Source organism: Ovis aries, chromosome 14, assembly GCF_016772045.2.
Source record: "Ovis aries strain OAR_USU_Benz2616 breed Rambouillet chromosome 14, ARS-UI_Ramb_v3.0, whole genome shotgun sequence".
Taxonomy (NCBI): Eukaryota; Metazoa; Chordata; class Mammalia; order Artiodactyla; family Bovidae; genus Ovis; species Ovis aries.
In genome coordinates, this window is record NC_056067.1 from 16,076,259 (window position 1) to 16,101,089 (window position 24,831).

Sequence of the window (24,831 nt, forward strand, 5' to 3'; positions counted from 1 at the left end):
GAGATGACCCTTACACTCCTGGGCAGGTGAGGCCGCAAAGCAAGAAGGGGCCTCTGAGCATCCAGCCACAGTGCTGTACCCCCAGCCTCTGTCTTTGGAGGACAAGCCAGCCTGGGAGGTGGGGAAGCAGCTGTTGCCAGAAACCATCCCTGAGATGGCAGACAAACTGGAAGTGACCCCAGGAAAGTGGCCAGGCAGAGCCCAACCCAAGTGGAGCTGGTGTCACACCCATTGTGGTATCTCCCAGGAAAGGACCCAGGTGGAGAACACAGGATGGTAGAGCCTGACTTTCCCCACCTCTCCTGGGACCCTTCAGTCCTTGGGGCACCCTGGATATGATGGAGCCAGAGCCGGCAGAGCTTCAGCCCAGTGGGCATCTGGGCTGCTACCCACTGCTGTGGGGCTGAGCTCTGGGTCCTACTCACCTCAGTCAGGTCTCCATAAGGAAGGCTGCTCAGGTCCTCCTGGAGGGCACAGACGCGAACTGCGTGCTGATACCTGTGGGAGCAAAGCTCGAGGTCAGTACAGTGAGAAAGACCCCACGTCCATGCAGCCCAGGGTGGCTCAAAAGGCACACTGGTGTCATGGGCAGGCAAGGAGGTGGCTGGTTGCTTGATCTTTGATGTCCGAGGGCAACTCCCTCTTGACTTCTTCCCGCCTATCTGATGCAGAGTTGATTCGGGAGGATCCCGGTCCCTCCCCTCACAGGCTTCCTACCATTTGAGAAAGATGAAATCAGTGCACACAAGACCTCTGAAGGGAAAATTACTCACGGGGGTCAGAGCAGGGAGTCACCAGTGAAGGCTGAGGTCACTGGAGGAGACCTCCCAGGGGACGCAAGACTGCTGATGGACAAGAAGATGCACGTGGGTGGCACCAGCAGACAGTGAGCAGGCAGATCACAGGTCTGCACCAGGCTCGGGACGCACCTGATGCCCTGAGCACTGCCCCCATGTGTCAGCTTCAGGGCTGCCCCGCCTGGTGGCTGAGACCATTGGCTTTGGAATCAGAACAACCTGGGTTTGAATCCAGCTGGGTAACCTTGAACAAATGACTATACCTCCCTGATCCTCACCCTCCACTCTGTACATTAGGTTAAGAACTCATCGGGTTGGGAGAAGTGGGAACGCTGTCTGATGCTCAAATTCTCCATCAGCAGTAGTTACAACTGATGTTATCACCTTGGCCAGTCTTTGCCTATGAGCCTCAGGCTGCTCGGGACATCTTCATCTTGCCACCTCCACTCCCATCTTAAACTTCCTCCCACCCTCCTGCTTCCCTTGGTCCTGAGAGTCTCAATATCCATCCCAAGAGCAAAACCTCTGCTAGAGACGCCACACACAAAGGGTGCTCAGTCCATCCTTCAAGGCCCAATTCAAGCGCCACTCTCTCTTCCCTCTTGTGGTCTCTGCTGCCTCTGAACAGTCTGGCAGCCTCCTGCCCTTGGCATATTCCTCCTCGGCCCATTGTCACTTCTGTGTGTCTCCTACCACGCATTCCAGACTTGAGCGCTTGAAGGCCAAAGACATGTCTGAGCCACCCCGGTGGCCCCCCTGGTCACGCACAGTCCTGTGTCTTGCGGGCATTTGGTAAATACTTGCATTCTGATGCTCTAAGAGATAAAGATAAGAATCCCTTCCTCTAGTCTGCCCCTGCGGAGAGAAGCCGTTCCAGACAGGGCTCGGAGGAGGCCCAGGAAAAGGCAGGCCAGGAGATGCTGGGAAGAACCGTGTGGCCAGTGCTAAGGACTCCCTGACAGAGCCTCTTGACAGCAGGATGTCATGACCAGGGACGAGGAGGGGAGGTAACATCTCTCCTGCTGAGAACCCATATGCTGGCCAATGCCAGCCAGCAGTTATGGAGGTTGGCAGGGTCAACTCTCTTTGGCAGGTCAGCTCTCCTCTCTGGGCCTTAGTCTCTTCTGTTAAATGGGGATACGATGCCAGAGTCCCCCTAAACGGTTGGTTATGGGATTCTAATAAAAGAATGTATGTGGCAACAGATCAAATTTGGCAAAGAACCTTAAGAATGTATTTCTAGAGCTTAAATATAATGGCCCTATCCATGGATTCAAAAATTATGAATTTTGTTTTCATTCCTTTCATGTTGAGGACATCAACAGCAACATATCCCGACAGCTCTGGTGTCAGTTAATAGTTTCAGGGTTGATTAATTGCATACCTGCTGCACACGGTTTCAAGGAAAGTTCCTGTTACTTGGCCTAAAGCAAAACTGTCAGATTCCTCTTTCTGCAGTCAGACACCATATGCACTGCTACAGAAAACCTCAGAACATATGCTACTCTGCATTGGGATGGAGCGCTGATTCCATTCATTTCTGGGAGTGTGATCTCAGATCTGCAGAAGGCACCTCTCCTGAACTCTGGGATCAGGAAGAAAAAAACCAGCACCCTTCCACATATGATGAATGTTTAATCAGAACTCATTAAAGAAACCCACTTAGCAATCATTACCCATGACATCAGCCTCTGTAGCAGAGTGTACCAAACACAAAAGTACTTCACACTTTCAAAGTTAATATTACCTTCGGTGATCGTACTTTTCTCCAAATAATATGTTTTCTCTCACATTTCCATGAAAGATCCATGCTTGCTGGGAAACATAGGCCAGAGTCCCACTGACGGCCACAATCCCTTGTTGTAACTGCATCTGAAGCAACAACACCAGAGAACGCTCAGGAGCCAGGCCTCACTGTCTTCTCCTCAGGGCCCTGTTGCACTTTTGCATGTGTGCATAAGTGTGTGCTAAGTCGCTTCAGTTGTGTCTGAGTCTTTGCGAACCTATGGACTGTAGCCCACCAGGCTCCTCTGTCCATGGGATTATCCAGGCCAGAATACTGGAGTGGGTCACCATGCCCATCTCAATCCCAGGGTAGCAGCTTCCCTACCCAGGGACTGAACCCACATCCCCTGAGGCTCCTGCATTGCAAGTGGATGCTTTACCACTGATCCACCAGGGAAGCCCCGCTGGGCCTTTGCCACTTGCTTATTCCATGAGCACAAATTCTGAAGGCAGGGAGGGTGACAGGATGTCTCGCCATACACAAAGCCCAGCTCTGCTGACCGAGGCACTCAAACACGTTTGAGAGGCCAGGTGGGAAAGTTCCAGAAGGGGCAGAGGCATCCCCTGCATGCTGGAGTACACAGGCTGTGTGGCTGCTGTGGACACCATGCACCTGTCCCACGGCAGCTGGATTCTGTTTTCTCTGGGACGTTCCAAAGGAGCAGGGCAAGAGTAGAAGTTAGAAGGAGGGAGACTTCACTCCCACACACCTCGAAACTCTCCAAAGAGGGATCAGGGTGAGGTCATGAGTCCCCCGTCACTGGAGGTACCTGAGTAGAGGCTGGTTCATCTCTTACAGGATTTCGTGGAAAGGATTCCAGGTGGAGAATTAGGTTGAGTCACCTGTCATGCACCTGCCGACTCTAGGGTTGTCACAGAGACACATGCCAAATCCCAGAGCACAAGAGGCTGAGCAGCTCACCTGCCTCAGTCCCTACCTCTGCCTTCAAGCAGGGAAGGAGCTGTCACCCTTCCTACAAGCGAGCCAACTGAGGCCAGCAGAAGTCACCCTGTTTGGAGAGGCTCTTCTGAGCCTGGCATTCCCCTGTCTCTGCTGCAGGCAAAGGCAGTTGCACGTCCCAAGCTCTTTTGGAGCATACAGTGAGGGGAAAAGGGACTTAATATTTTCCCTGAATGTTTCTCATTCACTTGGGAAGCCTTGGTAACTGTGAACGGTTCATTTACTGTGGATACAGTGAAAGGCTTGGCCATTTACCTGGGGTCACGCAGCTAGAAATAGCAAATAAGGGACAAGGGTCCCCTCCCATTCCTACCACGAGGTGTGCTCTGGTTCATGCATCCACTCAGCCCCTCCTCCAAGGACCAGCACCTGCTCTGGGCAGACGCTGGGGAAACGGAGGTGGATCTAAAGTTCCGGCGACTTGCGGGTCCTCGGGTGCTTCCCCGCCAAGCCGCCTGGCTGGCCTTTCTAATCAGCGCAGGCCAAGCATGTCATGAGAAAACCGTGGGTTTAATGACCCGTCTCTCCCTTTGACCAAGATGGAGCTCCAGGCAAGAAAGCTCTCACTGCTTAACTCAGCGGGCAAAGCAGAGAGAGTGTGGAAGGTCCGGCCCCTCAGGCCTGGAGCTGCCAAGCGCATCGACTGCCTGGGACTCACTGTTAACTCTGAGGACAGCATCCAGTACGGCCGAGGCCAGGACCCCGGACAAAGCAGGCGGGGAACCACTCCACCGTCATAGCACTGCTCACGTAGCTTACCTGTCCTAGCAGAGCTGCGATAAGGGAGCTCTTCCCACTCCCGACATTCCCGCAGATGCCCAAGATCTTCCCCTATCAGAAAAACAGAAAAAAGACAGTCAGTCTCCCAGCTCTTAGAGGGTCATCCGCAAATTGTGCTGGCCAGGCCAGGCAGGGACCAATGGGTCACTGCTGGCTCTGTGAGGTGGCAGCCACAGCTTCACACCCCAGTCCTGATGCACAGCCTGGGAGGATGCTGGAACCTCAGCCTTAATTGAGTGCCTCCCCTGCACAGCCCAGCAGAGTGCCTGGAGGACTTCTAGATATCACGTGTAAGCACTGATGCGAAACAGCCTGTGCTGGTCTGGGACACACAGGCCCTGAATCTGAGAGTTGTCCTGTGCCCAGACTCCAGGAAAGCAAATTCAGTGGACGCTTGAAGGGACAGGGGCAGCCTTGAAGTGCAGAGGCCTGGGAGCTTTCTAAAAGTCCTCTTAAAGCACCCTCCCACCATAACATCTCAGTCCAGAATTACTGAGCAGTTATGTTGTTTCAGCATGCTGGGTTCATGAATTTTTCTATGGCTGCAGATTTATATACGGAGAAGGCAATGGCACCCCACTCCAGTACTCCTGCCTGGAAAATCCCATGGACGGAAGAGCCTGGAAGGCTGCAGTCCATGGGGTCGCTGAGGGTTGGACACGACTGAGCGACTACACTTTGACTTTTCACTTTCATGCACTGGAGAAGGAAATGGCAACCCACTCCAGTGTTCTTGCCTGGAGAATCCCAGGGACGGGGGAACCTGGTGGGCTGCCGTCTACAGGGTCACACAGAGTCGGACACGACTGAAGTGACTTAGCAGCAGCAGCAGATTTATTAATTCAACTAGTAAATCGTTGTTAAAGCCTGCTTTGTGCCGGGTGCTGTTCTGAATCCCAGCAACAGCACGGTATAGCAAAGACCACAACAGTCCAGTCTGGGTCTACCCTAATGGAGCTTATGCTTTAGTTGGGCAGACAGCAAACAAGATAATTGAATAAAATATGAAGTAGGACCGATGTCTGCTGCGGAAACAAACAAAGCAGGCAGGAAATGGGGGCGGGGGCCTTACCGGGAATGTGGATATCTTAGCTTGAGTTCTCCCAGAAAGAGGACCCAAAGCAAGGAGTTGAGTGACGGTAGCTCATTGGGGAGGTGCAGGGAGGGGGGGGGCATGGTACAGGAGAAGGAAGGTGGCCCATCAAGGGTGTGCTGTTGGGTCAGCTCCCACAGGAGGCAAATGAAGCTCAATGCTGCTGGGAAACTCAAGGAATCGCAGAAACGGAGTCTTTATCCTCCCAATGGTTGAAGGAATCAGGATAAATATCCCGCAGCCAGTGTTTGAGAGCTGTTTCCTCAACTGTTGATGTCTTGACTCATTGAGCATGGTGGGGAGGGCGCCCAGGCACACACATGCTGATCTGGCCATTGGAAGGTGGCCAGGACACACAGATGGGTCAGCGATAGTACCTGCTACTGGTGATGTCTGAGTGAGACCCGGGGGAGGTGAGGGGGTGAGCTGTGTAGCTATCAGCAGGGAGCCGCTGCTGGCAGAGGAGGAGTCCACGCTGAGACTCTGAGGTTGGCACAGACCCACTCGAGTTCAAGCAGCTATTGCAAAGCTGTGGTTGCAACATCTGGAACATTCTCATTAAGACCTGCTCCCAGGGCGTCCCTGGCGGCTCAGTGGTAAAGAATCTGCCTGCCAATGCAGGAGACACGGGTTCAGTCCCTGATCTGGGAAGGTCCCACATGCACAGCTAAGCCCATGTGCCACAACTAATGAGCCTGCGCTCGAGAGCCCAGGAACCGCAACTACTCAGACAACATGCTACAGCTACCAAGCCTGCACAGCCTAACACCCACGCTCTGCAACGAGAGAAGCCACTGCAATGCGCAGCCTTTGCACTGCAACGAAGAGTAGCCCTGCTCTCATGAACTGGAGAAAAGCCTGCACAGCATCAAAGACCCAGCACAGCCATAAAAATGAATAAATAAAATTATTAAAAAAAAAAAAAGACCTGCAGCAATCCCTCGGAATGAAGATGCTACAGCATGGGACCAAATATGACTCCTTTTCCACCTGAGCTAGATCAGAAGGGCCTCTTGCTGGCCTGCTACCGCAGCACATGAGGGTTGCTGCCTGTCCACACTCATCCCTTGGGTAAGTCTTCACGAAACACCAGGCACAGCAGTAGGCACTAGCGATAAAACAGTGATCAGGGCAGATGCCTTGTAGTCATCGGAATCTATTCTGTGCCAGGCACTGGGCCCAGTGTAAGGTCACAGCTGTGTAGACCTGGGCCCTGACCTTGAAGAAGCTACAGTCTAATAGAATCTTGGAACTGAATTTGGGAAAACATAGATGTCTTGAACTTAGGACACTTATGGGCAGCACTTGAGCCAGACATGATTATTGAAGGAAAAAGGCAACAACCATAGCTCACCTCCACGGGGACTTAGCAATTGTGTGTGATGTCTTTCTGTCCTCACACCCACCTTGGGAAGCCAGTACGATTGTTAAAAGACCCATGGAGCAGGTAAAGAAGCTGACTTCAGAGGTTAGAGAGTATGTCCAGGTACACAGCTGACCAGTGGCAGGGACTGGAGCCCAGGTCCACTAGGCTGGAGAGACAGAGCCCGAACCCCCAGGACAGTGTGCTGCCCCTTTGAACTTCACCTTACTTCACAAAACATTGACCGTGTCATTGATGACAAGTCAGGAGCAACCAATGTACTGAAAAGGAGGAAAGCAAGTGCAGAGATCAGAGGCAGCTTCTTCACAACCCAAGAGCAGTTCACTGAGGCCTCTTGGGAGCAACTCTGAAGGCATGGTTGAAGTAATCTGGGTGTTGCATGTCATAGGCGGGGGAAAGTGATGAGCAAGCAGGTGGGCTGCACACAGCAGGACTTAGCTGCGAGCCAAGCTCGATTGCACTCAGCCAACCAAATATCATTTCCAGTGAATGTGTGCAGACAGGCTTGTTAACTACAAGAAGTACCACTCTACACCAGCTATTGAGCTTAGCGTCGCATAACACATGAGAACCTCTCCCTCTATAGTGCTCACATGGGGAAAAGGTGAGTCAACAAGAGGGGAGATTAAAATATTAGGCACAAGATTAATGCTGAGCCCTTTGCAACAAAATCAACACTGCCATCCGGGGAGCATGGCTGCTGAGTTCCCAGGGCAAGAAAACCACACGCAGGAGAAGGTCAGACATTCCCCAAAGGCAGAGCTTCTCTAAACACTCTGCCCCACCCGCAATCCCCAGAGGGGCAGGCAGCAGACTCTGGCTGGCTTCTGTTGCTGGGCTGCTTATTGCTCTCATTCTGTTTTTTTAAAAGAGCGGTGTCTCATAATGGTTAAGTGCAGACTGTGGGGCCAGGCACCCAGGGTGTGAAGCCCTCTTCTGCCACTTTCGAGCTGTGTGAGTTGAACAAGGTTTTTAACCTGCTGTTCCCCTGGTTCCTCAGTCATCAAGTGGGGTGGCTATATACCCATCTCATAGGGTCATTGGGGTGGTTAAATGAGTTCATTTCGTGCCTGGTAAATAGAAATTGCTCATAATTGTCAGCTATTATAATCTATCATAGGACTCCAATGTGAAATTAAGAATAAATCCGAAAAGATTTATGAAGGCTAGTCAGTTTGAGTCTAGCCACCTGAAATGGAGTGTCCATTCAACCCTGGAACTGGTTGTCAACTCTGTAATTTCAAGATCAGCACAAACAACCACCAAGACCATGGTATTCTCTCGGCTTGGAGAGATAAGCCCATGGTTGATTTACTAGCTTTAAAATCTGGGGAGAAGTGGAGACATCCCACCACCACCTCCTGCTCAAACTGAATCATATTCAGGCCGCACCTTTGGAACACATACCCACCTTTCTCACCACAAAGCTTATATTGTGCAGAACTGATTTGGGGCTGTCTTGTTGATCCTCCTCGTCAGAGGCTCCCTGAGCTGATGGACTCAAATTGTATGCCTCTGGCCTCTGCTTCTTGAGAAAATGCTTTTTCTGGTTCTGCACATTCTTTAGGCCACTTTTCCTGCTGGTTTCTTGCTCCCATGTCAAGGTGGCATTTGCTAAAAGCAAGACAGTATCTGGGTCTTCTGGTTGGGTGATGTAAGATGGGGGGCTTTTAGCTATGAGAATTTTCTAAGATTAAAGAAACAAAATTAACTTGGCAGATGTCATCCATTTGCAAGAATCATCCCAATATATCTTCTAATGACCTCAAATCACAATCTTGGCAATTCTACCAGGGACATCCAGGAAAGGTATTCTGAAGATATTCCCCCCAGGAGAAGCTGCAACAAAAATAGTCCACTAGCTCATACTATCCAGGACAGACGACTCTTCAACCACAAGGCCTATCTGGGTCACCCACATTAGAGGATGCTGATTCCAGCTACATTTTTACCCTCATGCCCACGAGGGCCAGTTTATGCCAGTCTTTGGGCAGTGGGCTTTATTGCTTGGCACTAATGCTTATGAAACTAAGGTCACATGTTCAGTCTCTGCTGTGTCACCTTCCTAAGTCCCCACTCAGCTCAGTTCAACAAAACACCTGCCAAGTGCTTAGTCTATGCTAGATTCTGGGGTAAGCAACAGAAATGCAAGTATTAATAAAGCACACTTCCTGTCCTTGAAGAGATTGCAGTCTCGTAGGAGACAGGAACACGCATGGGTCATTTCAGTGAAACGTGATAGGGACAGCACCCTATAACTGTCAGAGATGGGATCCTTGATCCCCATCCTGGAGACCCAGGTAACTGATGCCCGAGCTGAGTCCTTACAGTGTTGTATAGGCAGTGATGAGGGAGGGGAGGGGGAGGAGAGCTTTATCTTATAGTAGAGGGCACAGCGTGAGCAAATGCAAGGAAACATGGAATAGAGTGGTTTTCAGGGAGAAGGTTTATGAAGCAAGAAATTCAGGATCACCAGGCCCAGAGCCCAAGGTGGAAAGGAAATGAGGTGGAGAAATAACTGAGGACCTGCTGATCAAGGGCTCAGCCCTGGAGGGTGAAGGACAAGGATTTCAAGCAGGTTGATATCAGTGATCAGACAAATCATTTAACAGCTCAATTAACAGTGCAACATGGATTTGAAAAGGACAACTGTGGGAAAAGATGATGGATTCTTAAGTCACCGAGACTTACGTGAGAGACTATGAGGCCTTAAATGGAGGTGATCCCCATCCCTACTGGGGATCACCTAGGGACAGAGTGGAGGTTGAGGAGTCAAGAAATAGAATTTTTCCTCTAGTCTAAGACTTCGGATATTATTATACTAATAATGTGATGAGATCGACTTGTGTCTTATTTTTAAAAAAAATACAGATGCAATCTTCCAATCCAGTCTTACAATGGTGCCTCTTAAACTTGAAGGAATTCAGCAATCAGGAGGTGAGTCAGCAAGATTCATGACTGGTTGGATACAGCCAGAACGGGAGAAGAGGGATGCGGGCACCCACGCGCGTGCGCTCAGTCGCGTCCGGCTCTTTGCGACCCCACGGACTGTAGCCCACCAGGCTGCTCTGTCCATGGGATTTCCCAGGTAAGAATACTGGAGTGGGTTGCCAGGCCCTCCTCCAGGGGATCTTCCTGACCCAGGGATCGAACCCCTGTGGCTTACGTCTCCTGCATTGGCAGGCAGGTTCTTTGCCACTAGCGCCACCCTAAGACATTGAAAACGACATCTACATTTCAGGCTTGAGTGGATAAGATCTTCCCATCAATTCACAGGCATCTGAACATGTTGCTCTCTTGACTGAAATCCCCTCCTTTCCTTTTCTCGCCTCAACTTCAACGCCACTTACTCAGTCCTTCCTGCACTTCACATCCTTACTTATAGCAGTTACTGGGCTACCGGGTCCTATACTAGACTGGAGGCTTTTCAGAGTAAAGAGCCTCTTCTTTGTATTTGCACTTTCCACAATGCTGTGTATATGGAAGCACACAGTAAATCTTGTTTAAAATCAGAGTACAATTGATTTACAATATTATATTAGTTTCACATGTACAATATAGTGATTGCAAATTTTTATAGATTACATGCCACTTAAATTTATTATAAAATATTGGCTATATTCCCTGTTCTCTGTGCTGTACAATATATCCTTGTACCTTATCTATTTTATACACAGTAGTTTGTAAATCTTAATTCCCTTACCCCTACTTTGCCCCTTCCCCCTTCCATCTTCCCACTGATAACCACTAATTTTTTCTCTCTATCTGTGAGTCTGTTTCTTTTTTGTTATAGTCAGGGTTTTGTGGGGGTTTTTTAAGATTCTAGATATAAGTGATATCATTCAGTATTTGTATTTCTTTGACTTATTTCATTTAGCATAATGCCCTCCAAATCCATCCATGTTGATGCAAATCTCAAAATTTCATTCTTTTTATGGCTGAGTGGTATTCCACTGTGTATATATATACCACAATCTTCTTTATCCATTTATCTATAAATGGACACTTAGGTTCCTTCTATATCTTGGCTTTTATAAATAATACTGCTATGAACAGTAGGGTACACGTGCATGTATCTTTTCAAATTAATGTTTTGGTTTTCTTCAGATATATACTGCAGGCTTCCTGGTCATATGGCAGTTCTATTTTTAATTTTTTGAGGAAAAAAAATTCCTCTCTTCTTTTGTTCTCTTCCTTTGTGATTTGACAACTATCTTTAGTGTTATGTTTGGATTCCTTTCTCTTGTGTGTGTATCTCTTATAAATGTTTGATTTGTGATTACTATGAGGTTTATATATAGCAATCTATATATGAATACACAATTATTTCAAGTTACACATCTCTCCATTTCAAATGCATTTTAATAACCCTGTGTCTTTATTCTCCTCCCTCCATGAGCGCTGTTCTGCATATTTTACATCTTTTTGTTGTGTTATCCCTTAACTGTTTATGGTGGATTTAGATTAGTTTAAGACTTTTGTCTTTTAACCTACCTACTAACTTTGTACAAGGTTGACTTACTGCCTTTACTGTATATTTGCCTTTATTGACGAGCTTTTTCCTTTTGTAATTTTCATGTTTCTAGTGGTAGCCTTTTCTTTCTAGCTTAGAAAAGTCCCTTTAACATTTCTTGTAAAACTGGTTTTATGGTTCTGAACTCTTTTGGTTTTGCTTATCTGTAAAGCTTTTGAACTGTGGTGTTGGAGAAGACTCTCGAGAGTCCCTTGGACTGCAAGGAGATCCAACCAGTGCGTTCTGAAGGAGATTAGCCCTGGGATTTCTTTGGAAGGAATGATGCTAAAGCTGAAACTCCACTTTGGCAACCTCATGTGAAGAGTTGACTCATTGGAAAAGGCTCTGATGCTGGGAGGGATTGAGGGCAGGAAGAGAAGGGGACGACAGAGGATGAGATGGCTGGATGGCATCACTGACTTGATGGACGTGAGTCTGAGAACTCTGGGAGTTGGTGATGGACAGGGAGGCCTGGCGTGCTGCAATTCATGGGGTCGCAAAGAGTCGCACACGACTGAGTGACTGAACTGAACTGAACTGAAAGCTTTTGATCTCTCCAACAAATCTGAATGAGAACTTTGCTGTGTAGATTATTCTTGGTTGTAGACTTTTCCCTTTCATCGCTTTAAATATATTGTGCCACTCCCTTCTGGCCTGCAGAACTTCTGCTGAAGTCAGCTGTTAGCTTTATGGGAGTTCCCTTGTATATAACTTGTTGCTTTCCCCTTGCTGCTTTTAATGTGCAGGCTGAGTCGCTCAGTTGTGTCTGACTCTTTGCAACCCTGTGGACTGTAGTCCGCCAGGCTCCTCTCTCCATGTAAATTCTCCAAGCAAGAATACTAAAGTTGGTTGCCATTTCCTACTCCAGAGGATCTTCCCAACCCAGGGAATGAACCTGCGTCTCTTGCATACCCTGCATTGGAAGTGAATTCTTTACCGCCGCTCCACTAGGGAAGTCCCTGCTGCCTTTTACCACTTTAATTGCAAAGTGTCTTGGTGCGGTCCTCTTTTGGTTTGTCCTGTTTGGGACTCATACAATAAGTCTTTGGTGAATGGAAAAGTTAAAAAAACTAAAGTGGCTAAATGAGTGTATAAATATGGTGCCCCCACGCTATCATCACTCCTGTCACCATCATAGGACAAACTAGATAGGCAAGAGGGGATGGCTCAGTGCAGACTGAACTCCGCTCCTGGAACAACTTAAGATTTGTAGCTTGGAAAAAGAGTAGAGGGTCAGGAACATCATCTCCCCGAGTGGAGACTCCATCTTACTTCTACTAAAAGAACAGGCCGCCTATAATATTCTGCCTCTATCCTGCTTGATGCATATTTATGTATCATAAATATGATGCATATTTATGAATGGAGGGTCTTCTCCCAATATCCACCAAACCAGTGACCAAGCCTTCCAAAGGACTGACATGTGCATGCTTGCTAAGTTGCTTCAGTCATGTCTGACTCTTTGAGACCCCTCGGACTGTAGTCCACCAGAGTTCTCTGTCCATGGGATTCTCCAGGCAAGAATACTGGAGTAAGTTGCCATGTCCTCCTCCAGGGAATCTTCCTGACCCAGGGATCGAACCAGCCTCTCCTGTCTCTCCTGCATTGGCAGATGGGTTCTTTACCACTATCACCACCTGGGAAGCCCCAGCCTCCCCTTCTCTGAGAATTTTCCCACCCAAAAATGAGATCTCTCTTCCCTACTCACCCAGTGTTAGTTATACCTTCATTCTCCTTAGAGAGACATTGGCTTCAGCCGCTGCTTTGACCGAGAAAGGTAAGATTGCAATTGAAAACTTCATTACATTAAACATGGCTATCACACTAAATGCCTGAAGAACAAAAGAGAGGTATAGAGTTTAAGATGGGATGTTGCCTTGCCTTTGAACCATTAAGTCCATGGGGATTAAACTTGCTGAAATGAGAAACAGTAGCACAGTTGGGATTCTCAGAGGAACAATTTTCTCATTTCATGGCTCAGAAATCATGGGATGGCAAATTAAAGATATCAACATCTTAATCTATTTTGTTTTTGGATTTTCATCAACATGGTGGGAAACTTATCCCCTTATCTCTGTCAGTCCAGAGGATAAAGTCCGAGAAGGGCCTCTAATTGAGTGCATTTGGAAAGCCCCATCCATCCCACATCCTTATTTGGCCTACACAATTCACTGAAACCATACGCAGATTTTCCTAAATCATCCCCTTCTTTCAGAGGCATCTGACCCTTCAGAGGTAGGGCATCCTTTTACACACCACACAGGCCAGTGTTGAAGGCGGACGCTCCCTGCAATGATGTGCTTGGCCTAGGCTGGTTGCTCGTTCTCCTGCCCTCAGGGGCTGGCCTCCATGTTCTACCTCCACACACTCATAAGGGACTGATTTGAGAGCCTTTGTTCCGCCACCATTTCCAAAAAAAATCATCCTCTTCACTAGGGCCTTCCCCACTGAGCCTTGCCTAGTGGGTGGCTAATATCATACAGCTTCAATGAAGACAAGTTTCCTTGCTCTGCGAGTGCCCCAGGGGGGACATGAACTCAGATTTCATCTTCTCATCTGTCCGACTTGTAATTAGCAGCCTCTCCCTAACCACCCATCTAAGAAATTAAAAACACAACTTCCTTCAGCAAATCTGGAGTGATCCTTCCTGCTGCTGAATGGGCCCTGTGGTCAGGGCTCCCAGGTGTCAACTAATCCCACTTAGTTCATTAAGAGCGTGATGAAGGATGCTCCCTTCATCATGAGTGAGTTCAGTCGCTTCAGTCATGCCAGACATTTTATGACCCCATGGACTGTAGCCCACCAGGCTCCTCTGTCCATGGGATTCTCCAGGCAAGAATACTGGAGTGTGCTGCCATGCCCTCCTCTGGGGGATCTTCCCGACTCAGGGATCAAGCCTGCATCTCCTGTGGCTCCTGCATTTCAGGCAGATTCTTTACCACTGAGGCCCTGGGGAAGCCCGCTCCCCGCCACGTTCATCACATCTGATCCTAAATACATCCCCAAAGAGAATTCAGCTCTTCCAGGTTCCAAAGTACCTCTTGGCTCAGGAAATGCAGAGCCCCCAGGCTACCTGATGTGACAGCACCTCAGGGCTGACCTCCTACTGATGTGAATCTGGCAGAGAAGCAGACTGCAAGGATTATTAGTCTAAAGAAATACAAGCCTCACGTTCAGTCAGACTGTTCTGGATCTAGATTTCTTCTAAATCATTGTTTTAGAAAATATTAACTACATGCACTCTATTTGGCTTCAAATTAATTTGCTTGGTGTGTTCTGGGTTTTTTTGTTTGTTTGTTTGTTTGTTTTTTGGCTTGGGATCATAGACAGCAGTTACAAGAATCAGGTAGCATTCATTCAGGCTCCAGCACAATCATCATTGACATTCACACCGGCTTTGGGTCTGTGGCTAGGTTCAAGCTCCCAGAATGTGCGTGTGTGACACACTGGGCAAGAAAGTGCCTTCTAAAGAAACATGGGCAGCAACAGGACTGACGGCCTGACAATGGACGCACCAGAAGAGATCCTGCCTTCTCAAATGTCCCCGCCACCTTCCCTCTAGATCCCTGATTTTGGTGCATTTCTTCCCCTGTGAGCATACTTCTCCTAGTTTATTTACTTTCCTCTCTCTCTTTTTCTTGCCTTTGTGTTTTTTCCTCCAACCGTTCACCTTTCAGACACTTGTTCAAAATCTGTTTGTTTATTTCGGTTCGGAGCCATTCCCCCTCTAGCTCAGGTTTACCTTTGAATGCGCAGCCCCCTTGTAATTCAAGACCCGCCTGACCCCCCAACTTCAATCCAATTCTCCCTCTGAGGCTTTCAACTCAGTTATGCCCGGCCTCGGTGAGCATCAGGCTAATAAGAAGAGCAAACACTTCTACAGAATTTGCTGCATTCTAGGTGCTGGCCCATGGGCTTTGTTTAAAAAAACTTCTGTCTTCACAGCCATAGAGAGTGTCATCACCCCATTTACAGATGATAAAACTGAAGCAAGAGAGGCTCCATGAACTGCTGTAAGTCACAGCAAAGAGTGGAGTGGGGATTGAAACAAGGGGGACTCTGATCTAGACACCATACTGCTTCTCCCAACACCGATACCTCCTCCCACCCAGAGAAAGTCCACAAACTGCTCCTGTCGTATATATGTATACATATGAACAAAGGGCTCCTGTGGCTTCAATTTTGTTTTCCAAATGTAAAACTGTGTTCCAATGTTAACTACTATCCCTATCCTGTGGTAGACTAAGCAAGAATTGCTACTAAGCTCTCCTCTGCTCCCTGTTAGTCCAAGCACTGGTTTTAGAAATTGGGATGGAATTCTGGTGTCACCTAGCTCACCATGATAAGGTGTTCTGGTGTCAGGGCTGGGCAAAGGTGGGGAGGAGCTCCCCATCCGGCACTTGGCAGAGTTTGGTTCAGAAGAGGCCAGTTCTAGAGAGGCACTTACCACAGGGGCAGTGAGCTTGCGTCTTAAGAGGATGTGGCAGGTGAACGTCAGTACAATGGCAATGGTGGATGCAATGGGGGCCAATGCTGAGTTTCCACTCTGGACAAATCCAGCTTTTTCCAGTAACTTCCTTTCCTTCTTCCTTATACCTAGTAAATAGAAACGGTCCATAGTGGTCTTAATTTGCATGTCAAGCACCAGCATTGAGAAACATATTACTCAATGGAATATTGAAAGTGTTAATCACTCAGTAGTGTCCAGCTTTTTGCAACCCCATAGACTGTTGCCTGCCAGGCTCCTCTGTCCATTGAATTCTCCAGGCAAGCATCCTGGAGAGGGGAACCACTCCCTTCTCCGAGGGATCTTCCTAACCGAGGGATCAAATCCAGTCTACTGCATTGCAGACAGATTCTTTATCATCTGAGCCACCAGGGAAGTCCAGTGGAATATTACTCAGTCATAAATAAAGAATGAACCATTGCCATTTGCAACAACATGGATGATTATCATATATATATATATATAAATGTAAGTGAAGTCAGAAAAGACAAAAATATGACATCACTTATATGTGGAATCTTAAAAATAATACAAATGAGTTTATTTATAAAATAGAAAGTGACTTATAGACATATAAAACAAAGTTACGGTTACCAAAGAGGAAGAGGTAGGGAGATGGATAAATTGGGAGTTTGGTCTTAACAGATACTCGGGCTTCCCAGGTGGTCCACTGGTAAAGAATCTATCCAGTTCCTTTAGGTGATGGTTGGATCACTGAGTTGGGAAGATCCCCTGGAGAAAGGCACAGGAACCAACTTCAGTATTCTCACCTGGGAAATCAGACACGATTTGGTCAGACAGGACTTGGTCGGACACAACTTAGCAACTAAACACAAGAGTCAGGCATGACTTAGCCACTAAACTACTGCAAACCATATTGGAAAAGAATCTGAAAAATATTCTTTTTCAGATTCTTTTCCATGTCATCCCTACAAGAATATATACATAAACATGTGTGCTGAGTCGCTTCAGCCATGTCTGACTCTTTGTGACCCTATGGACTGTAGCCCACTAGGCTCCTCTTTCCATGGAATTCTCCAAGCATGAATACTGGAGTGGATTGCCATGCCCTCCTCCAGGGGATCTTCCCGACTCAGGGACTGAACCCATATCTCTTGTCTCCTGCATTGGCAGGTAGGTTCTTTACCACTGAGCCACCTGGGAAGCCTATATATATATATATATATATATATATATATATATATATATATATATATAACTGAACGACTTTGCTGTTTACCCCAAACTAGCGCAACACTGTAAATCAACTATGTGTGTGCATGCTAAGTCACTTCAGCCATGCCCAACTCTTTGCAATGCTATGGATGGTAGCCCACCAGGCTTCTCTGTCCATGAGATTCCCCAGGCAAGAATACTGGAATGGGTTGCCATGCCCTTCTCCCCACCCAGCGATTCAACTTGCATCTCTTACAGTTCTTGCCTTTGCAGGCATGTTCTTTACCACTAGCGCCACCTGCTTCAATTAAAAAAAAAAAAGCATAACTTCTGCTGGATCCTCCTGCAAATTAGTGTTAAGGGCTCCTGCTGAGAAGTTTAAATGAGAGGAAGCACAGACGGCCCTGAGCACAATGCCGGCATGTACTGGGGGCTCAGTTCTTGTCAGCTGCCATTGCTGGATGGCCTCCAAGGTCCTTTCTGATCTGATTCCCTGTGTGTCAGGAATCATACACTCAGATGCCTACAGCTAAGTAATGTAAATAAAGGGAGCAGGCAGAGAGCAAGACCAGGGCGAGGGTGTCCCAGGCTCACTAGACTGTTCTGAAATCTGAGATCTGGAATTTTGTGAGACATCGCCCTACATTTAAATCTTGGGAACTAATAGAAAAAGTTAAAGTACTGTAGGAGCCAAACAAAACACATATGCCAGCCTGAAGACTGCCAGATTGAGGCCCCGGCCCTGTATCTCAGGAACAGCTACAAAACCCCAAGAACGTGTCTGCCTTCCGTAGTCCAGATGACACCAAGACTCTGTACCACTTTCAGATAGAATTCAAGCATCCTTCCCCTGGTGTTTAAAGTTCTCAACACCAACACCAGCCTCCTCCACAGAAACCCTTCCACGTTAGCAGCATGGTGCCACAGCCCTGCTTGGGGAGTGCGGCCTGTGGACCAGGTGCTGGGCTGAGCCCTGCACAGGCAGGCTCTCATTAAGCTACTCTCCCCACCGTGTGACAAACGAGAAGCCATCACTATGCCCCCCGACAGTAGAGGAAAGTCTTCCTGGGCTAAGTGACTTGATCCTTAAGAGATCAGGGCAGAATTAGAATCCAGTTCTGGGATTCAACACTTGCTGTCCACACACCCTTCCCCTCGAGAACAGCAGCCACCTCCTTTCCAAGCACAGCCTCTAGGCCTTTGCGCCTGCCCAGTGGGGCTTCCCCAGCTCCTGCGGTGTCCACATCCCTCCTGTCCTTCAGGGCCTTTTTAAAATGCCACCTCTGCCAGGAGGCTTTTCCTCATCTCTCATGCCCACGGATCTCCTCTCAGTTTCTTTTGTGGCTTTTTACCCATTTTATTCTATAATTAATTCACGTGTTTGCTTATTATTTTTAATAAATTTTAATCTGATGTCTACTATATGCCAGGGGCTGTGCCTGGTTCTGGGGAATATAGGGGTAAAGAGGGTCTCAGCTTTTCCAGTAGGAGCAATAGACAAGAAATAAACAAGTAAATAAGATCACTACAAACTGTGTTGGGTGATATGAAAGAAATGAACAGGGTGACAAGACTAAGAGCTAAAGAGGGAGTGGACCTGCTTGGGACTGTGGTCAAGAAGGCCTCGTGCGTCACTGACATTACTTTAGGAGACCCACAGTTAAGATAAAGTTAGCACAAACATCTAGCAGAAGACATCCAAGGCAGAGGGAACAGCAGCTGCAGAGTGGATGGATGCGGATGCTGTTTCAAAAACAGAGGATCCGAGTGGCTCATGCAGAGTTATCAGCCTGGGATGAGATGTGATGAGGTCAGGAGGTCAGCAGGGTCAGATGGTGCTGGATCTAATAGGCTGTTGGAAGGAATCTGGACTTCATTCAGAAGTCCTAAATTTGAAAACACTTAAGTGTGATAAGAAGTCACTAACGATTTTTCAGCAGGGGAGAGACAGGATCTGATTGACATTTTTAAAAGGTCATTCTGGCTGTTGAGTGCATCATGGATTTTACGGGGCAGGCAGAAAGCAGAGGTTGCATCTAGAAGTTCTTTCCATAAATGGGAAGGGAGAGGATATTGGCTTGGACCGGGGTGGCAGTGGAATGAAGAGAAGTAGACAGATTCTGGATATATCCTAGAAGCAGAGCCAACAAACTTATAGCTATTTTTGAACTTAGTTAGCTCATCCTTCCTTCATTTTAAAAATAGAGATCCTTTCTAATTATTTTGTGTGACTCCTGTGGCCTTGTACATAGTAGAAACTTGGTACATATTTACTGAATTAAATTGAGTTACATTGAATTACATAAAATGGAATCAAATATAATCACATCAAATAAATTGTATTAAAGTGAAGTTCAGTGTGCACGGAAATATTTCTGGCTCTTGAAAGAGGGTACATAAGGCTGCCAGTGTCTCAACCTGGGACCCTTCCTTTGGCAAGTTCAAAAGCAGATTTTCTAAAGCCACTTTCGAAACAGTGGATACACAACTTTGGGCCCAATTACAGGCTGGTCTACACGTGTAATTGTAGATCCAGACAGTCGGGTGTAACAGTGGTTCAGATCATTAGCTGGTCAACCACCTGAGTCTATGTCAGCAATTATGTAAATATTCCTGCAATTCGATTTGCATTTTTATTTGATTGAGAGTTTCAAAAACCATCTTTAAAACAAAACAGCTATATATGCATTCTCCTATCTGCCTAAAGCATGTCAAGTCAGTGGGACATCCGATCCTGATGAGGCTGCTGCCAGCAAGGAGGGGACACGTGTATAAGTGTGAGTGCATACATGTGCCCATATGGATAGCTTCCAAGTCAACAAAATAGCCTGAGCCAGCTCTTCTGCTCATAATGCTTTAGTGGATTATTTTTGTGAAGGGTAGCTGGCCAGTACAAGCACTCACCAGCCTCAGTATGGCTAAACCATATGCCACTCACCTACTAAGCTTTCGGTTCCCTAGAAGAGATGCCTGGGACTATTCCAAAATCTCTATACTCTTTTGAAAAGCCTGCAGATCAGCTTGGAGGTCCCCTCAGTCCATTTCCAGAATTCCCAAACCCAAAATCTTAAGAACCCATTGGAAAAGCACACTCTACGGGGTAAGTGGTTCTATCAGCAGTTGCTCATCCTACCTCGGATGGTGTTGGTAAAAGATTTCTCCCAGGCATACATTTTAATCAGCTTGATGCAGGTCAGAAACTCATTCATTGTCTGAACTCGCTTGTCTGTCACTGAAATTGCTGATTGTCGGAAAGCTGAATTGAGCTTAGCCAGAAACATCTGAAATCAAGGTACAGTGTTCAGAGAGAATTGCTGAGTTGCTGTTGGCCTAAAAATCCAGGGATCGGAGTGTAAGTGCCAGGAAAAGTTCTAAGGGAGAGATTCTCAGCTGAATCCTTCCATTGAGTTGTGGTCAATGTTCTCTGGGGACACGACCTGAGTCTGGCCAGGTAATATAAATGCATGAATCACCAGGATACAAGGGACACACTGGGGACTTTAGCAAATTGAAGAAGCATGCCCACTTCCCCAGGGCATTCAAAGTCAAGTTCTTTAAAAACTATACTGTCCTTGAGCCCAAAGTAAGGGCTCAGGTTTCAGGGCCAGGCCCTGGAAGCAAAGCCTTCTACCCACTTCAGTGAGAGTGTGCGTGAAATACAACTGCAAAGACCTGCTATTACCTGGATGGGGATGAATAGCATATACACGGATATCCCGATGAAAGCTGTGGGCCCCAGAATGAAAAAGGCGTACACTGCACAGACAGCCATTAGGATAGGGATGGTGGCTGGCAAGGGACAAAACAAGGCAGCTTCAAACAAGGAATAACTATCACTCGACAGTATATTGAGCACCTGGAAAGAAAGCACACAAGTTCAGGCTTTGGAAGGGCCACCCGAGCATTTCCTCAACGGACGGCCTTTGGAATGGCTGGGGCATCTGCGGAAGGAAAGGGAAAACTGCCTTAAAGGGGTTGGAGGTCATCGGAGAACCGACACAGTGAGTTTTGCGAGTTTCATGCTAGTATGACTCTGGAGAAGCCCATCTTTTAGGACTGAGAATCCCAATGAAGAAAGGCGTAAATACCACCTAGGAAGACATCGGCAAAGCCCACTGTCTACCTGACAGCTCTCGCTCCATCTTTGTTAGCTCAACCCTGCTTAATCAGGGCATCCATGGGCCCAGGAAAAAGAGCACATTTCCAAGCCTGTTTTGCGGAAGCATTGTGACCATGCGTCTGTGCTAAGGGTAATGAGACACAAGCCAAGGAGCTTTGGGGGTGAATTCTGACAGGGAGCCAGCTCGACTTGGAAGACTTATCCCTTTCTCTTCTCTGCTTCTTCCTACCAGTTCTCTGAAACATGACTGGATGTCTGGACCTGCAGTTTCCATCCTGAACAATTATGGAAACCATGTACTAAGGTAGTGATAAAGAAAGATAGACGAACCTGGAAGCCCCCATTCCAGCCCTCGATCACCCTCTTTCAGACTCCTTTTACATAGAGTGAAATAAATTCATCCTGTTTAACCCACTGTTATTTGGGGGTTTTGGTTTAACACAAGTGAATCTAATCACAATTGATACTGGATGCTTTAAACAAACTGAAAGAGCAACTGAAAGAAACAGTCTCTTCCCTTACCTCACACTACCTAGGGTTCCCTTGGCCAGGGAAATATTCCCATGTAAAAGGTGAAGTTTTTATTGCTAAGGATTAAGGGCTTAAGGAAATGTCAACTCTAAAGTCTAACAGGCATGGTCTTTGTTGTGACTTGGCATCCAAAATGCTACACAGTTGGAATCATCAGATCCATTAGTCAATTTTATTAAATGCCGTAGTGTGCTCTGTACTGCTTCGATGTCCTCACTGACAATCAGAGGGACTGAATGAGCTCACCCCTAAGCCCTGTTCCAACTGGAACAGGGAAGCCTTTCCAAATTCTTCAGCTCGAATGGAATCCTCCTTTCTCTGAATTCTTCTGGTGTTTTGAGTGTCCACCACTTCACTTAGCAGGAAGAAGGGAAATGATGGACAGGACATAGACAACCGAAAGAGGGGGCAGATATTCCACCCAGGAAGCACACCTCACTCATATTCAGAAAAGTCTGAATGCAGCTTCCTTAAGTTAGACTCCTTCTGGACCAGCTTACCTCACCAACAGAGATGTGCGTCAGCGTCTTGAAGGACACCAGGTTTTCGAAAACCAAGGTGGAGACGGCCACCTTCAACCGGATTGCCGTGCGGTAATTTATGGCCCAGGCGAGGGCCCAAAAGAGGACTTTGGTAAACTCAGTGGTGAAAAGGGCTGCGCACAGGCCAACGCCAATCCAGACCTTCCTGGAGACGCTTTCGGTCTGCTGGAGGATTTGGTGAATGAGAACTGTCTGTAAAACAGTGCGGTGAGGAGAGGAGAGTGCCGCTGGGGTTCGAGGCAGGTACAGGAGGCTTCAGATAATGTCAGCAAGCAGACTTTATGAGGCAAACGTTTTAATTAATTTCAGTGGTAGCTGCCGTGCTTGACAAGGATTAGCTTTATGAAAATTCTCCCCCAAGGAGTGAAAAGATAACAACAATGTACTAAACCCACCAGCTCGTAGAGAAAGTAACTAATAACATTCTTTGCCAGTCTGGGGACCTGGGAGACAAGAGCAGGGAAGGCACACTGCACTCACCGGCCCTATGGCTGCCATGACAATGCACAGGATGTTGGCCACGAAATCCATCAAAACACGCGTCCTCTGGAATTTCCAGACCACTCGGCCCAGAGAGGCTTTCTCGGGACCCATCCTCTCTACCTCTTCATCCCAAAGGATTCGAAATCTGTGACAAAAGAACAGGAAGAAGGACAGGGACTTATATTCCTTCCCACTTGCTGTTGAAAGCTATGCTGATGGATAAAATAGTGCAAGGATCCACAACCCACATCCCTGGCAGTGGCAGCTTCAGAACAGCATTAGTTCTGTCACCTTTTACAGCAGGGGTCCCCAACCCCTGGGCCACGAACTGATACCTGTCTGTGGCCCGCTAGGAACCGGGCTGCACAGCGGGAGGTGAGCAGTGGGTTTCATCTGTATTTACAACTGTTCTCCATCACTCAGTTACTGCCTGAACTTTGCCTCCTGTCAGATCAGTGATGGCACTGGATTCTCACAGGAGCATGAACCCTACTGTGAACTGCCGTGCCAGGGATCTAGGTTACACGCTCCTTATGAGAACCTGATTCCTGATGATCTGAGGTGGAGCTGAGGTGGTGACGCTAGCACTGGGGAGTGGCTGCAAGTACAGATTATCATTAGCAGAGAGATTTGACTGCAGCTGCTGCTGCTAAGTCGCTTCAGTTGTGTCCGACTCTGTGCGACCCCATAGACGGCAGCCCACCAGGCTCCCCCGTCCCTGGGATTCTCCAGGCAAGAACACTGGAGTGGGTTGCCATTTCCTTCTCCAATGCATGAAAGTGAAAAGTCAAAGTGAAGTCGCTCAGTCGTGTCTGACTCTTAGCGACCCCAGGGACTGCAGCCTACCAGGCTCTTCCATCCATGGGATTTTCCAGGCAGGAGTACTGGAGTGGGGTGCCATTGCCTTCTCCGGATTTGACTGCAGAGACCACAATAAATCAACTGCTTCCAGACTCATATCAAAACCCTATCAGTGAGTGGCAAGGGACAATTAAGCTGCGTCTGGTGGGCTCCTGGGGTCGTGAAGAGTTGGACACAACTGAAAGACTGAACTGAACTGAACTGGTGGGCTCCTACTGATTCTGCATTAAGGCGAGTTCTATAATTATCTAATTATATACCACAATGTAATAATACAAATAAAGTTCACAATAAATGTAACATGCTTATTATATGTAATACGAAATCAATACTGTGCAACATGAAACCAATCCCCTCACCCCTGATCCGTGGAAAAACTGTCTTCCACAAAACTGGTCCTTGATGCCAAAATAACTGGGGACCACAGTTTCACAGGGTGGGTGGGACATGGGACTGGCAGTGGCCAGAGCCCTGACACAGAACAAGCTGGGATCTGGCATTTGGGCTCTTTCCAGGCCCTGATTTCCTCCTCCTGCCTGTCCCTGGCACAATACCAGTTGTGACAGAAACACAGAGGCAATAGAGAAATCAGGAAGAAAATTTCCAGTGCCAGGAGGAGTTTGTCCATGTCAAAAATCAGAACAGAGGCCAGTGTGCCAGGCATGTAGGGGCACAGGGAGGCAAAGCAAGGCCAGATCTCATGGGACTTCATGGTCCTCAGGAAGGAGATTAGATTTCATTCCAAGTACAAAGGAAGCCATCGCAGGTTTTCAAGCTGATGTGACAGGATTGCTTTACATATCTAAGAGAACATCTGGCTGCTGTGAGAATGGTGGGTTATGAGGGTGGGGAGCAGGCAGACCACCTTGGAAGCGCACGGGCATCCAGGTGGGAGGTGGCCGAGAATTTACAGAAAGGTAGACAGGGGAGACATTGGGACTTGCAGATGAATTAGATGCGGGAGAAAAGGGGAACTGTGGGAATGGAGTTGACAGAGACGGAGAAAGGGAATATCATCAGGTAGGGCTGAGGATCAAGAACATAGCTTTTGATGTAGGATACCTGTGAATCATCCAAGTCCTGTTGGATGGTGGGTGTATGAACTCAGAGTCCGGAAGAGAGGCATGGACTGAAGATCACGTGTTATTAAGGTTGTCAAGCATGTGTTTGGAAAAGGATCTAAGCTGATATTGGGTAGAAGGAAGGCAACATTAAAGAGAGGGGGGTAGAAGGGAAACCTGGTACTCCCCAGACACGGGTCCAGCCCATTTCTCTCTGCTCCCTGGACCGTAGGTTTT

At 47.6% G+C, this 24,831-nt stretch overlaps 1 protein-coding gene across 4 annotated transcripts in view; it reads right to left on the minus strand.

Annotated features, from left to right (window-relative positions):
- Positions 1 to 24,831, minus strand: part of ABCC12 (ATP binding cassette subfamily C member 12) — a 61,212-nt gene that overhangs the window by 30,623 nt on the left and 5,758 nt on the right. For 2 of the 4 annotated variants that reach the window (XM_042231367.2, XM_042231368.2), the window contains exons 3-12: positions 22,670 to 22,817; positions 22,148 to 22,381; positions 20,679 to 20,852; positions 20,130 to 20,277; positions 15,761 to 15,909; positions 13,038 to 13,145; positions 8,212 to 8,487; positions 4,303 to 4,374; positions 2,545 to 2,669; positions 426 to 498 (exon numbers count right to left, since the gene is read on the minus strand). In XM_042231367.2, the coding sequence (XP_042087301.1) occupies positions 426 to 498; positions 2,545 to 2,669; positions 4,303 to 4,374; positions 8,212 to 8,487; positions 13,038 to 13,145; positions 15,761 to 15,909; positions 20,130 to 20,277; positions 20,679 to 20,852; positions 22,148 to 22,381; positions 22,670 to 22,817 (1,507 nt within the window). Of the gene's footprint in view, positions 1 to 425; positions 499 to 2,544; positions 2,670 to 4,302; positions 4,375 to 8,211; positions 8,488 to 13,037; positions 13,146 to 15,760; positions 15,910 to 20,129; positions 20,278 to 20,678; positions 20,853 to 22,147; positions 22,382 to 22,665; positions 22,818 to 24,831 lie in introns of all 4 variants that reach the window. The other 2 variants (XM_027977609.3, XM_060397916.1) reach the window with 2 other exon arrangements.